This window comes from Talpa occidentalis, unplaced genomic scaffold, assembly GCF_014898055.3.
Source record: "Talpa occidentalis isolate TD23 unplaced genomic scaffold, MPIMG_talOcc4v2.1 talOcc4.13, whole genome shotgun sequence".
Classification (NCBI taxonomy): domain Eukaryota; kingdom Metazoa; phylum Chordata; class Mammalia; order Eulipotyphla; family Talpidae; genus Talpa; species Talpa occidentalis.
Genome location: NW_023601322.1, coordinates 59,533,428 through 59,547,476, shown reverse-complemented (window position 1 = coordinate 59,547,476; position 14,049 = coordinate 59,533,428). Strand labels below are relative to the sequence as shown.

Sequence of the window (14,049 nt, the reverse complement as noted above, 5' to 3'; positions counted from 1 at the left end):
TGTCTTCTCTAGCTGTTCCTGGCTTGGTTTTCTAACTAGTAGATGGGGATAACCGTGGGAGGTGACATAAGCCAGCAAAGTCTGAGTCTAATTTCTTTTTTTTTTCCCACTGTCTACTCCCAAAGTGGACATGAGACAACCTATAATGAAACATAACCAATGGTTACATTACAAATAAATAAGATAGAAGATCAAAAAACTTAGGTAGGATAATAGCTTCTATTAACTCTGGGCTTGCTAGAAGTGAAGCTACCAGCTAAGAACATACTAGACCCCATCTCCAAGCCTCTTAGCACACTGCATTTTGGGAGAGATGACTGGTAAGACCCAGGGAAGAAATAGTTATCATAGCAGAACTGTCATTACAGCTCTGAGCTTCCTGGCAATCAAGAGAAAAAGGGAAACATACCAGGCCATAGGAAGAGGAACACTTTTCCTTGGCACCTGCAACAATTGACCATTCTGTTCCATAGGCACGAAGACAAGTTACCAGATAGAAGAGGGCAGTTTTACCTCCCACCAAAACATTCACCCCAGGAGAAGAAAAGGGTTGGGTTGGAGTTACTCAGAGCTGAGCCTCATACAGATGCCCACTGCTACCCAGACCCACTAAATCTGTGTGAGGTGGGGAGCAGGGGGCCTCAGATTCCAGGAGGAAATGCTGCCAAATGACACTGATATGGAGGCTTTCCTCAGGACAGCCCCACAAGTCATGCTACTAACTTGCTTGTTTTGTAGGGATGCCCAAAGTGAGGAAATCACACTTCCATGGTCTCTTGGCGAGCACAGAGCAGATCTGAAATCTGTAGCTTTTTAAAATTACATGAAGTCAGCACGGGGCATACACCCTTCAAGTGGATGAAAGCCAAACTGACTCAAGTTGGTTTTACTCTGCTGAGGTGATGGTGGTGGTAGTGAGGGTTACATGCACTAGTAGATTTTGCAGAAATTTGGAGTCTGACAGTAAGAATGATTTTGGTTGAAGGAGAACAGAACTCGAACTGGCATAAGCAAGAAAAGGGTTGTATTGGTTATGAAAGTTCAGGCTCAGGTTAAGGTGCTGCCTCGCCACCTGGGCACTGGAAAAGGCTGCTCCCCACCCACGAGGCCTGCCTCTCATCGCAAAATCGGGCAAGACTAGAGATCCCTGGGCCTCCCCTGGTGGCGCAGCCGTTGAGCGCTGGCCTGCAAAGCTGCCCACAGCCTCTGCAGCACCGGTTTGATCCCCGGCCACTGGCAAGGGTCCCACATGGTGCACAGACCTCTCCTGCCGCCCGCTGCTCCCCTCAGCCGTGTATTTTCATCACTCTGCCTGTTCTGTTCCCTGCTCTGGCTCTGGTGAATTCTCTCACCCTCCCACCCTTCTGACTGTACCCAGTGTTTGTATAAATAAAGAAAGAAATCTTAGAGGAAAAAAAAAAAAAGACTAAAGATCCCTGAATCTATCTGCTCATTTCACAGATGAGCAAACTGAAGCCCAGAGAGAGGATAAGGTGCCATCCAAACAACAGCATCTACTGGGGACCTCTGTGAGCCTGGTGCTCCATGGAGTAAGACTGGCCCTGCCAGATGAGGAGTGGCACCAGCCAACCCCTACCAGGACACCCAGGTCTCCCTTGGCCAGGAGGTCCAGCAGCTCAATTCTACTCACACCCTCACCCCATTAAAAGGCCTTAGAGGCCAGGCTCCCTCGTGTGGCTGCAACCCTACAATCTGGAGAACAGACTGGGGGCCCAAGAGGCGAGTCACCCCCAGGGAGAAGAGGCATCGGCTGGGCTGGCACATGAGTCTATTTTCCATGTGTCTGGAACCAGGCTGAAGCTTCCGGGGGTAATTTTAACCAGTATCCACTCTAGAACAATACCAAAAAAGGTAAGACACTTACCACTCCAGACAGGCACATACCTAACCATTGCCCTCTCATGAATTAGCCCCTTAAAACATTCAAACTTAAAACTGCTTCAAGCAGTAAACGGAAAGCAGCCAAGCAAAGTATTCCTACACTGGCTGTTGGCCCTTTTATTGAAATTAACTCTCAAGTACTAGTTATTCTTACCCTCAGAAAATAGCCTGAGCCCCTCAGCTGTCTTGGGGAAGAGGAAGTATTTTTAGTTTCTAGAACAGCTGATTTAGTATTTGCTGTAGAGGGACGGGGAAGGATTGAATTGCAAGGGGCTAGTGTGGGGGTGGGGACAGGCAACCAGGGGTCAGGAGTCACAGGGGCTTCAGGACAAGTCAGTGGCACTGCGTTTTGATCTGCAGTGTCTAAATAGAAGACAGTGATTCTCAAAGTGGAGTCCCAGGACCCCTGGAGAGCACTGCATTAAAAATACAGAACAACCATTGCAGAGAAAGGCAAAGTCTCACCCCACCTCGAGCCTACTGGATCGGAATCCCCCGGTGTGGGGCCCTGAAGCCAGGGCTTTAATGGTCAGGGTGGTGCTGGCTGCAGTTTGAGAATCACTGATATCTAAGGTTCCCTTGCAGAAAAACTGGGCAGGAGAATGATCTTAGTGGATGTTCTCAACACCATCTCAAAGTCCAGGACCCCAGCCCAGAAGAAGGCATGTCTGCGTGAAAATGTCAGAGGTTCAATGGCCCTGGCTAGAATCCCCGCTCTTTGGCAAGCAGAGGCTGTGGTCCGGCTCTAGGTCTGACCTGCAAGGACCCTCAGAGTCTAAAGAGACCCAGCAGAGCAGGGGTTTGCACCACCTAGCCTTAGAGATTTTGCGTTGGCTGGACCCTTCCAGAGACAGGGACCTACCACCTCCAACAGCTTGTTTGCAATGTTCCTCGACCTCCCTGGGCAGTCAGTGCTCTCAGTGCTGTGTAGATTTCCACCAACCAAGCAGATTGGCGTGGCTGAAACAGGGCTTTCTTAAAGAAAGTATGTGATTGTCCTAAGTGGTTGGTGCATGCGCAGTGGTAGAGGAATTAAATTCTGTGATTAAATAGCCTACTTTCGTGCTGGATATTGATCTGAAATCTACCTCCCAGGAACTGACTCCCACCCTGGTATTGGCTTGAGAGCCTCAAGGAGCAAATCCAAGGTTCTGCTTTACAAAACATAGTGTTTACTTTTCATTGGTCTGACTTGGCATGCAGGTACAGGGGAACCCTTGGCCTGGGCATTCAGAAGATGCAGGTGCAGCCCACGGCGATGGTCTCCATGACGGCGCGCTGGCGGCAGGGCCCGGCACGGGGTGGCAGCGGGCACAGGCGGCGGCGCACGGGCACCTGGCTGAACACGGGCACGCTCACCATGCTGCGGTCCTCCTGCATGGTGAAGGGGTTCACACAGCCCAGACACAGGCACCGAGCCTCTGGCAGGTCCACAGGAATGCGGCTGGGGTCGTGGTTGATGCTGCGGGGAGTCAGGAGAGAGCGCTGGGTGGAAGGCAGTGGAGATAGGCAAGTGTGCACCGTGCCCACGCCCTGCCCCTCCTAGCCTGAGTTTTCATTTCACAGCAAGACTATGCTGGGTTGCAGGAAGGGCCCAGCAGTCAACGACGTGTTCCAAGTGAGAAAGCCAAAGATCTTAGAAGTCAAGACTCAGCCCCAAGTTTCTCTATCGCCCAGTTCCCTGCTCTCATCAGCATGGTGGCCGTCCGGGGGCAGAACTGCGCTATGGGATCATGAAAGAAGCCGAAGGCCCCAGACCTCCTCACTCCTACCTCCCCTCCCACACACCCCAACCCCTGTTTATATCCTTAGGAAACTTAATCCACGGGAAATAACAGGTGAGCACACTAATGCCTAGTGCCCTCTGGGAGTGGAGTCGGGAGGCCCCAAGGTCTGTTCTGACTTGGTTTCTAGTCATTCAACAAATATTTTTCACACACCCACCATGTGAGAGAGCCTGTGCTAGACGTTGGATGGCTCTGATGCATCACACGAGTCCCCTCCACAAGCCTAGGGTACAGGGTTTGCTTTGTGAGCCCTGCTTCCCTGTGCCACCACCTCCTCATCGGCTGAAGGTGGGAGGTGAACTCACTCACAGAGCTGCTGTGCCAGCCTCCCCTGGAAGCTCCCCAGGGCTGCAGAGTCTCATCCTTGCCCAGGTTTCCTGACCAAAGTCTGCATTTTCATGCAATCCCCCAGAAAGTCCAGGGCATAGTAGAGTGAGAGGCCCAACTTCAGATCTTACATGCCCTTCCAACTGCCACATTCCAGACACAGCCCCACCAGCCAGCTCATGAAAGTGAGACTCATCCAAAACTAACTGCTTGGTCGCAACAGCCAAATTGCAAGGGCCCAGTCCCCACGTGCAAGGGCCCAGTCCCCAAATTGCAAGGGCCCGGTCCCCATGGTGGCCGCCATGTTGGACTTGACATAGTCACAGAAAGTTCAGGTGAATGGGGCTAAAATTTTTTTGGCCTGGTGGTAAGCAAGGACCCTTCAGTCCAGGCTCTTTCTTCATTATTCATTCAACACATATGCACTTAGCCCCTTCTGTGTGCCAGCTGCTGTGCTAGGAAGTGGAGACCCAGAAAAGGGAGCGTCCACTGTCACCCCTGAAGATTTTGGTTGGACCAGGCATAAGAATCCTACGGTGATTCTGATGTCGCCGCGCAGACGGTTCCGCCAGGAGTGACCGTCAGACCAGAAGGGCCATGTCCGACAGGTAGGTGTGCGCCACGCTCCAAGCTTGGAGGAAACCTGGGCCTTGTGGACATGTCAGCGGAAACTTGGAGAACAGCAGTGGCAATGCTCTGCATGGATCCCTCATTTAATAACAAGCCTGGGGCTTGGATGCTACTGTCACCTCCATTCCCAGTTGAAGGAACTGAGGCTCGGAGACTCAAAGTGACTTGTCCAAAGCCAGGAAACCAGTGAGAGACAGAGACAGGATTCAGACCCAGGCGCTCGTTCTCCGAATCCCAGGGCTTAACTGTTGCAATGACAGGGGTGGGGGTCAGGTGCCCCCATCCCCCCAAAACGCAGCTTGCCCACCCCCGCCAAGCGCAGCCTACCTGTAGCCCCAGGGAGACAGGCTCCTCTTGTTGGACAGCCACAGCTGCAGGTTGACCTCGCACTTCCTCCTGGCCGGCTCAGTGCTGTTCCTCAGCTGGGCCACCATCTCCCCAAGGTTCCGCTCGTATTCTTCCATGCGGGCATATGGCTTCGCCCGTGACACCAGATCCAGTGGCACCTGGTGAGACCCAGGGGCCAGGGTCCCGAGACGTCCTTGACCCTTTCTCTTGCCTTTGGGGCTCCTGGGCTGGCCCAGCCCCAGGAATATGGAGATGGTGAGAAGGAACAGCTGGGGAAGGAGGCCATGGATCAAAAATGGGAAAGTCAGGGCTCCCTCTGGGCCGAGACTTAGGGCCCAGGAAGGAGCGAGGGAAGAGGAGAGGTGTATGAAGCCCTGTATATACCACACTCATCGTGAAGCGCTGTCTCTTACACCTCTTAAAAATCTCCCCAACCATCCACTTCTATCTACCACCATCCTTACTTCCCTAGACACCTCAGCTCTCCTGCTTGATCTCTCCAAGCCCGCTCGGCTCCTTCCAATCAATTAGCCATTTGATAAGCAAATTTGACAGCTACCTTCCTGGGTCTCAGCTCTGTCTCCTCAAATCACTCCTGTGGTTCAGCCTCTGACCTAGATCCTCCTCTCCCCATGCTCCTTCCTGCCACAGGGACTTTGCACAGACTGCTGCCTGCACAGTCCTGCCGCAAATCCTCTCCTAAATGCTTCTGACTCCTCATGCCGCTGCCCAGTGTCACTTCCCGGGGCCTTCTTGGCCTTGCATCATCACATGCGAATTCGCAGTCTCAATTTGTATGGGTGGGTCACTGCACTCTGACCCCCACTAAGCAGACTCATGAGGGCAGGCCTGGCATCAGTGCTTCACCCTGTCTACCTCCTGTGTGTGCATGTGCTTGGCGCTGATAGTCATTAAACACTGGCCGAGTAGCCGAATAGCTGCCACAGACACTACGCTTCCCCAGCCTGCAGTCTGGGAGGGAGAGCAGACAGTGAACAAGAAAACAAACCAGCTCACTCAAAACAAGGCCAACAATGGACTGTGCAGGGTGTGGTTGAGCAGTGCAGGTTACCCCAGGGGAAGGGGACACGTCAGGTGAGGTTTGAAGGCTAGAAGGAGTCAGACAGAGTCTAAGAGCCTTACAGGCAGCCGGAACAGTGTGCAGGGAAGTCAGCTCTGCTGAAAGGAGAGCGTGAAGCTGGACTCAAGTGGGCAGGAAGAAGGGCAGAGCATGAGATGAGATGGGCAGGTTGTGGCCAAGGATCCCTCCTGGACTCCATCTCTGTAACCCTGTACTCCCCTCTCCATACCCCAGCCCTGGTCCATTCCTCCCCTCTCCTACCCAACCTCACCCACCACCATCCATTTCTCCTCCTCCCAACTCCGTACCCCAACACCAGAAGGCATCGGGACTGGAGAGCCAGCAAAAGCCCGGCTGAGCGGGGTCCAGGGCTGACCAGAAGGGAGAAATCTGCAGAGGTAGTTTCATCTCCTCCCAGAGGCTAGCCAGGTTCCTACCTGCCCTGTTCCCTTACCCCCTGGCCTGCTTGGCCTGTGCCTGATTTTCCCAGGCTACCCAGCAAGACTTGACCCTTGAAAACAAGTTTCAGCATAGCCCCTCTTGGCAGGGCCATTTGCTGGCACAAAATTCACAACAGAGATTCAAGTCGCTAAATTTTTCCTTTTTGGTCCTACATTCTGCTTCAGAAATGACTCTCCCTAACAATAGGCCTTCTCTTCTGAGCTTCTCACGTAGCATTCTTAAACTCAGCTTCCCTTCATAGAGAAATCCAAGCTCTCTTTCCATAGTCCCCTGCCCCCACTTCCGAGATGAGAAACAGAAGGACTTGCCCAAGGTCACAAGGCCTGGATCCCAGAACCCAGGGACGCTTTGGAAAAACCCCGAGAAGTGAGTTTGCCAGGATCTCCCCAGATGCCTCTGGCCTGAAAGGGCTCCAGTGTCGAGGGGCTGACTGGGCCCACTTCAGGAGCCTGAGCTGGGACCCTGCCGGCAGCCTCTGAGACCCACCTCTGTTTCTTCCTCCTGCTGGGGAAGAGGACAGAAGGAGAACTGGCTTCTGCAGATTCCAAGCCAAACAGAGGCAGCCATGAATCAATAGGAAAGAAGTCCTGGACACTCTGGCCCTAAAAGGGGGTGGGGTGGGGGTGGGGAAGCACCACGTACCAGGCTGTGTGGCCAGTCCATCCTGAGAGCAGGGCAGCCGGCCTGCAGCTGCCACCCGCCTGGAACCCCTGAGGCCTCCGCCAAGAGAATGGCAGCGACAGGACGCAGCGAAGCAATTATAGCTCTTCAGGGGGCTGCTGGGGGGAGTGGGTGGGTGGGCTCGTCATCAGCTGGAGGCTTGGGCCCCCAGCTGGCTGGGCCTGGCGCAGAGGCAGGCGGTGAGGACCGTGGGGGCAGGCCAGGAGCAGGCCAAGGTGCCCAGGGGCTGTTGACTGAGGGACAATGCCCTGTGTGTCTGGCGGGGCTCTGGCGGGTGGCACCCCCGCCTGTGGCCTGCGGCCGGCCGCCCGGCCAGCACCCACAGGGCCGGCTGAGACAATCAGCTTCGTTGGCTTTGGAGATGGCAAGGGGGCGAGGGTGGATGGGGCCGGGCTGTCCGTTGGTCTGGAGAGCAAATGTTCTCAGAGTGTACTGGCCAGGAGCAGGAGACAAGCCCCATCTCCCAGGGAAACAGCCCTAGGCACCCCCACCTCAGCCAGCCTCAGGTGAGCTCAACAGCCCTCAGCAACCAGAGGCCACCCCCTTACAGCACAGGCAGGGCAACTGAGGCCAGAGCCAGGAAGGGAACTGTCCGGGATGACACAGTGAATTCAAAATGACGGAGCGGGTTCCTACTCCGTCCCTTTGTGGGGCTCGCCCCACCTCCCCACGCTGTTTTCTTGGCCTCTCTGTCACGCGGCCCTAGCCCGCTGGGAACATGCTTCTGAATCTGTGCTCTCACAAGACCAGGCCTCAGATTTTGGCCTTGCCAACGCAACAACCCCCTCCTGTAGGGAGCTTCCACTCCACTCTGCCCTGTGTGCCTGCCACTGACTTTAATTCTCAGCCTCAGTTTCCCTCTCTGCAAAATTTGGGTCCTGCAAGGAATGGACAGTGGCCTGGCCCATTTCTTCCTGAAATCTTTCAGAATCTCAGCCCCCACACCTTTAGAAAGGGGTTGTCATCGCAAGAACCATGTTAAACAGCGGACGCCTGGCCTATTAAGTGCTCAACAAACACTTAACTGTATTATTATAAAAGGAATATTATAAAGTGACTGCCTAATTATTACTAGACACAGTCACTGCTCTGATTAGCCTTAGAACAGCACAGTTCTCTAGCTCAGCTGACCCCTTTCTGGCCCCTCGGGCCCACCCTCTGGGTTGAGAGGCCTTGGGCAGTGTGGAGAGGACAGCGACCAGACCTGGGACCACACCGTCTTGCTGGGGGCCACTCTCGGTCATTTACGGGAATCGCTGCAGGGAAGAACACCGGTGCGAGGCACTCCCGAATGTCACAAGATTAATCTGTCCGGGGCAGGTTTCCACAGCATAACTGAGAGGCTGGCTGGGCTGGAGCTCACTCTTGGAGAGATACCACCATATTTGGTCAAATACTAGACAGAGCTCTATTCTATCGCTGGAAACTCCAGAGGGAGGGGGATTCTGAAAATACTTCCTTAGGCAACCAGGGGCCCCACTCCCACCCCAGGCTGTCCGCCCCCACCAACCTCTAGTCCTTTGAATGAGGGAAGCAGCCAACACCAAGGGGTGAAGGATGCGGCAGCCTGTTGGTACCCTGCAAAGGCCCCTTGTCACCCCTCTGCTGCTGCTGCCAGTGGGCCTGACAGACACTCAAGTGGGTGACCCTCCCTGAACTCACAGAAAAGTGTGAAATGGAGTGGAGTTCTGGTCCTCAGAACTCCTGAAACCACCACACTCTCCTTACCTGCTGGCAATCCATACCCAATGCTTCTGTCCCCCAAACACAGGGGCTGCCCTCCCTTCAGCGCCAGCGAACATAGAAGCCAGGGTCCCCCCTGGGTAGCTGCACTTTAGTAAGCAGCTAGTCAGGGAGATACCGAGGGTCACTCTCCCTCTTTACCCTCCTTTTTGCCACAAGGAGACGAAGGCCCAGAGAAGGACAGCCTTTCCCCAAGCCCACACAGCATGTCTGTGCTGGATCTGGGTAAGGCTGGCTAAGCTCAGCTCACTTTCCTAATTCTTACTGCTCTTCCTCCAAACTTCAGACCAACAGCTCTGGGCCAGACTGGGCCTCTTTGCTGGTCTGGACAAGGTCGAGGAGAAGCGTGAATCCTGGGGATTGAGGGAATACCCCTTCCAATGAGGAGAGACATCTATGGGGCACTAAAGTAGGTGCTGTGGGGAATCTGGGATGGGACGAGTTACCACCAGTGAATTTCCTATTCCTGGGCCATGTCACAGCAAAAGAGAGGCCCCTTTCTCCAGTCATGGTTTCTGGAAAATTCTGAAGGATCATCGGGCCTCAGGAATATCCCAAGGGTGAGCCCTGGTCCCACAGGCCAGGGCTTGGCTAAATGGGGAATATAAGGAAATTGGCTCCAGGGGCTTCAGGCCAACAGCAAATTTGGGGGCCTTGTTCTTTTCCCATTGGAGATGACCAGTACCCAAGAATGAGGGAAGGGTGAATGGCTAGCGGTGGAAGGGTTAGGGGATGGTGCGTTTCCCCCCAGAACCCTTAGTGGCAGCAGACCAGGAGCAGCCCTACACTTGCCACCAGGTGGCGCCACCAGAAAGCCAGATGCCGAAGAGTACAGCAGACCAGACCCAACCTCCACACCAGCCACTCCTTTTGCCTGTTATGGGCCTTGGGGCTGAAAATGATGGCTGACTAAGAGGAAAGGGGTCCTGCATTGCCCATGATGCCCAAGCGACTCTATTGATGAGGACCACCAGCATGAGGGGGTGCAGGGTGGGGCATTGGAGACACCTGTGGAGACAATTTCCACCCCAAAGCAGCATGTGGGGAGCAGTAGTGGTAGAGGGGCAGCAGGACCAGGCAAGGCTCGTGCGTGCCAAGCGAATGAGTTTCTCCATGTAGTGAACTTGCCCTGTACAAGGCCTAGGCTTTGACACCTGGACACGGCCATTTTTGGAAAATAATTAATAGTAACAATAGTGGCTGCTTAGTATCTGTGTACTGATGCCAGGCATTGTGCTAGGTCTTTCGTGCACATCATCTCATTAAATCCTCCCAGGCACCCTGTGGTGATGTCTTAATTTTACCCCAAATCTACAAGGGGGGAAAATGAGGCTCAGAGAGCTTAGTCACTTTCCCCAAGTCACAGAGGATTCAAAGCCAATTTGCTGCCTGCCCTGGCTGTTCCTGGAAGTGGGGAAGCAGCGTCTTATCTGGCTGGGGCATCAAGGCCCCCTGCAGCAGTGGGGGAAGAAGAGGTGCATCGCAGGCAGGAGAGGAGACAGTAAAGCCAGCTGCCCATGGAGGAAGGTCTGGCTGCCTCAGTCGCACCCCACATCCTCACACAATCCATACCCTATATGTGGAGGAGCTCACTGAGTCCAAGTTCAAACTAGAGCCTTCCAGGGGGTCTGAGAGCTCTGGGATGTGGACACAGCACCCAGTAATTTTCTGGCACGTAGTAGACACTGAATCAGATGCACTGTATGCAATGCCAAGTGAGGATGCTGGGATGGACAATGGGGGTTCAGAGCAGTGGGGAAGGAGCAGTGGGTGCAGCCCAGGAGGCAAAAGGTCAGTCCAGAGGCTGAGGGTTAAGTCTCAACCCCCACTTCCCCCCCATATCTATGCATAGCTGTATGACCTTGGGAAAGTTACTTGACTTTTCTGAGCCTTAGTTTCTCTTGCACTATGCAGATAATAAGGATTGGATCTCAGTGGCTGGTGTGAGGATTAAATGAGATCCGGGCATGTTAAGGCACTTAGCGCAGTGCCTGAGAAAAGTGCTCGCTTAATGGCGGCTGCAGTGGTCACTGGTAACTGTTGCTGTTAAAGCTATTTTGAGTTGGGCCTGCACAGTACTTCTGGGGTGTTCCTAGTAGGAAAGGCATGTGATATGGAAGAAGGATAGAAGCAGCAGGATGCAGACAGCCCCCTGCCCTGGAGCCTCAGCTGGGCCAGGTGGACCTGATGGATCTGGTCTCAAGACCCGCCTAGTGAAGCCGGGAAGGTCGGGATGCAGGAGGGGCCTCGAAGGAGGGCGCACCCACCACGGGAGGTCTTGGCTCTCCTGCAGAGTGCCCACCCTGCCCCCCACCCTCCCGGGCAGGAATCCTTCTCCCAGGCCCATATTTGCACAAATGCCTGCCTCACTGCTCACTCCGCAGCCCCAGCCAAGAGGCACTATTTTAAGCTCCCTGGACGGGAACACTGTTGGTGGGAACAAACCCAGCCAGCAAGCTCCCAGTTCTCAAAAAAGGGAAAGGCCTGGGTGAATGGGCGGCCCCTGGGACGTGCAGAGGGGCCGCCACATCCACATGACCCTCTGCCCAGGCCAGGTGCCTACCCCTCCCCAGGGGGGCAAACAGGGAGAGGTGAGTTGGGGTGGGACTCCCCGAGGTGGGTCTGCGCTCTGGGACTGGGTGACGGAGCATCCAGGCTTGGAGACGCCAAGCTCGTGTTTCTGGGCTGCAGGCTGAGTCCACTCTTACCAGCACTCAGCGCCCACCACCCGGGAACATCGGGGCTGGCCTATGCCTTGCCCACAACTGCCAGCCCAGGAACCCCTTCTCTCTACACAGGGAGACCACTTCTCTCTGAGGACACACACCCCACATTTTAAAAGCTCCAGCTGTTGAAAATAATAATTACATTTATAAGTGTTTTCTCTTTCTGCTGAAGTCCCCCTCCTGTGGCAAATTTCAGAAATGGTGTTTGTATTCTTGTTTTGTCTCTTTCTACAAGGCCTTGCCCACTTTTCCTAACCTTAAAGAATCTGTTTCTCTGTAGGGTGTTATCATAAAAATGGATTTATCATAAAAATTATGATTTGCCTGGCACATTCATATTGGCGAGTTTGGGTTATTTTTACTGTAACTTGGTTTGGCTTTGTGTGAGCCTCTGTCTGTTGGGTGGTATTTTTGTGGGTGTATGTGCTATTTTTGCCTGTGATTATGAAAAGCCAGTAAGATTTAAAGCACGGACTTTGAACCTGAGTAACCCCAGCCTCTCCACAAAAGAGCTGGGTCACCTTGAGCAAGTGACCTGACCTCTCGGAGCCTCCGTGTTCTCCTTGAAAAGGGGGGATTTAATGAGGATGAAAAAGGTGGTTTTCAATGAAAGGCCCTGCTATGCTTTTATTATACTCATTGTTCTTAGTTCTGCCTACTCGGGTCACATGGAATGATTCTAATTTGCTGTATTCTAGAACTTTCTCAATGCCAGAGTCCCCATAATAAAATGGATCACCCTGGGAAAAATTGAGCCCCCCATCAGCCAAGGTGTTGCCGCAGAAGCCAGAAACCAACTGGGGGTGTTGTGAGGGAGATTCGAGAAAAGGAAAGAATTGACCTTATTGGGCTTTAAAAGTTCTCTTCTTGCCCGGCGAGGTCTGGGTCTTATGTCTGAGGCCTCAGATCCCCGCTTGGGACTCTCCTGCCTGCTTTGATTTGCCCAGATGTACAGCAGGAAGGAGCTGAAGGGGCCTGTGAAAGACGTGGAATAAACAGCCTGTCCCAGCGCGGACAGAGGCGCCGGGCCCCCTGCCCACCGGCACATCCTCTGCTCGGTCCCAGGGGATGTTTATACTCTGGTCGGAGTTTACAGGACGTCTGGACTTACAAGATCCAGAGTTCTGACTTTCCCCCCAAAGTCACCAGCCCCTCCTCTCCATGGGTGGGTCTGTGTCTATTTTGGGTGGGAGGCTCCATTCTTCAGGGGGAAGAGCATAGAGCTTAAGGAACATTCCCTCAGACCCCCAGAGCCAGACTCTGGTGGAGAAAGAAGCCTGGGCACTGGGGAACAGGAGAAGGAAAGGGTTGGTATCTCCTGGCTGTTTATGGAGACGTGTTTGAAAGAGGAGGTGAGGGAAAAGAGGTTCCCTTTGCAGTCTAAGTGCAAAGGCCTGCTTCCTCAAACAGCTCTGAACAGCTGGGACTGAGCAAAGTCAACCTTCCATACTGGTTTTTGTTATGGGCTCAGAGAGTGCTGTTTTTATCATGCTGGTTTCAGGGTATATCTGTGTGAGGGAATGTGTGGATGGTGTCTTGTATGTGTGTGGTTTGTTATTATTTTGAAGGTCATTGGGTGGAAGTTTCTAGCAGGCAAATCATATCTTATTCTCACACGCTTCTTAGTGCTTGGCTGGGGAGCAACACTCAATGGAGGAGAAGAGAAACCCTGAAAGCCACCTACTCCCCCCACTGGGGGGACAGGCAGACTCTGAGATGCCACATCACCCTTCAGCAAAGATCCTGGCCGGACATAGTCAAGGCCTCTAGGTCTTTATACCCCCCCTTGCCCCCCGCAGAAAATAGCCAGGACCTTTGGGCTATAGTGAACCCCAACTGTGAACCCCAACTCTGACCTCTCTGCAGAAGCATAATTATGTCTGTGGACTGACCATGTTGAGGATGATATTGAAACGTTGCCCTTGTTGGTGGTTTAGATGTCTTGCCTGCTTTGTTCTGTACGTTTCTATGAGCTGTGACTTTCAAAGTATGGGCAATGAGGAGCCTTTGAGAATTTTGGAGGGAGGTTTGTTCATGTCATTTAACATGTGTATGTTGAGCACCTACTAAAAGGCAGGCGTTGTGCTAAATACCAGACATACAGCAGTGAATAGGGAAAGCAATTCCTGAGCTTCTGTTCCTATAGAAGATGTTGTGTATAAAAACACCAATGGCTTAGGAGTGCTCGCTGGGCCCTCGGTCTCCTGCACCTCCTGTATCCGTGGGAACTGCCCCATCTCCTGGGAAGCCTGTGACCTTGGCCCCCAGGGTATGTAGAGGAAGGTACAATGTCTCCAGAATGTGAAATCTTGCCAAATTTACATTGGAAGACCAGTTCTCATAAATATTGTATTTGTGAGAG

General features: G+C 53.3%; 1 protein-coding gene across 1 annotated transcript; it reads right to left on the bottom strand.

The window, feature by feature from the left end:
- Positions 1-3,118: 3,118 nt before the first annotated feature.
- IL17B (interleukin 17B) lies at positions 3,119-7,200 on the bottom strand. The gene is made up of 3 exons (XM_037508206.1): positions 7,180-7,200; positions 4,974-5,263; positions 3,119-3,364 (listed from the first exon to the last, which is right to left on the bottom strand). The coding sequence occupies exons 1-3, from the start codon at positions 7,198-7,200 to the stop codon at positions 3,133-3,135; spliced, it is 543 nt and encodes a 180-aa protein (XP_037364103.1). The 3' UTR covers positions 3,119-3,132.
- Between the last annotated feature and the right edge of the window lie 6,849 nt (positions 7,201-14,049).

What these genes read in the sequence shown, in the direction of transcription:
- IL17B (XM_037508206.1), bottom strand. Translation starts at nt 7,200, where the DNA reads ATGGACTGGCCACACAGCCTG. An exon ending in TGGACTGGCCACACAGCCTG is followed by an intron (nt 5,264 to 7,179) that starts GTACGTGGTGCT and finishes CTCCTTCCCCAG; the next exon opens with CTGTTCCTTCTCACCATCTC. An exon ending in CTGTCTCCCTGGGGCTACAG is followed by an intron (nt 3,365 to 4,973) that starts GTAGGCTGCGCT and finishes GACTCCCCGCAG; the next exon opens with CATCAACCACGACCCCAGCC.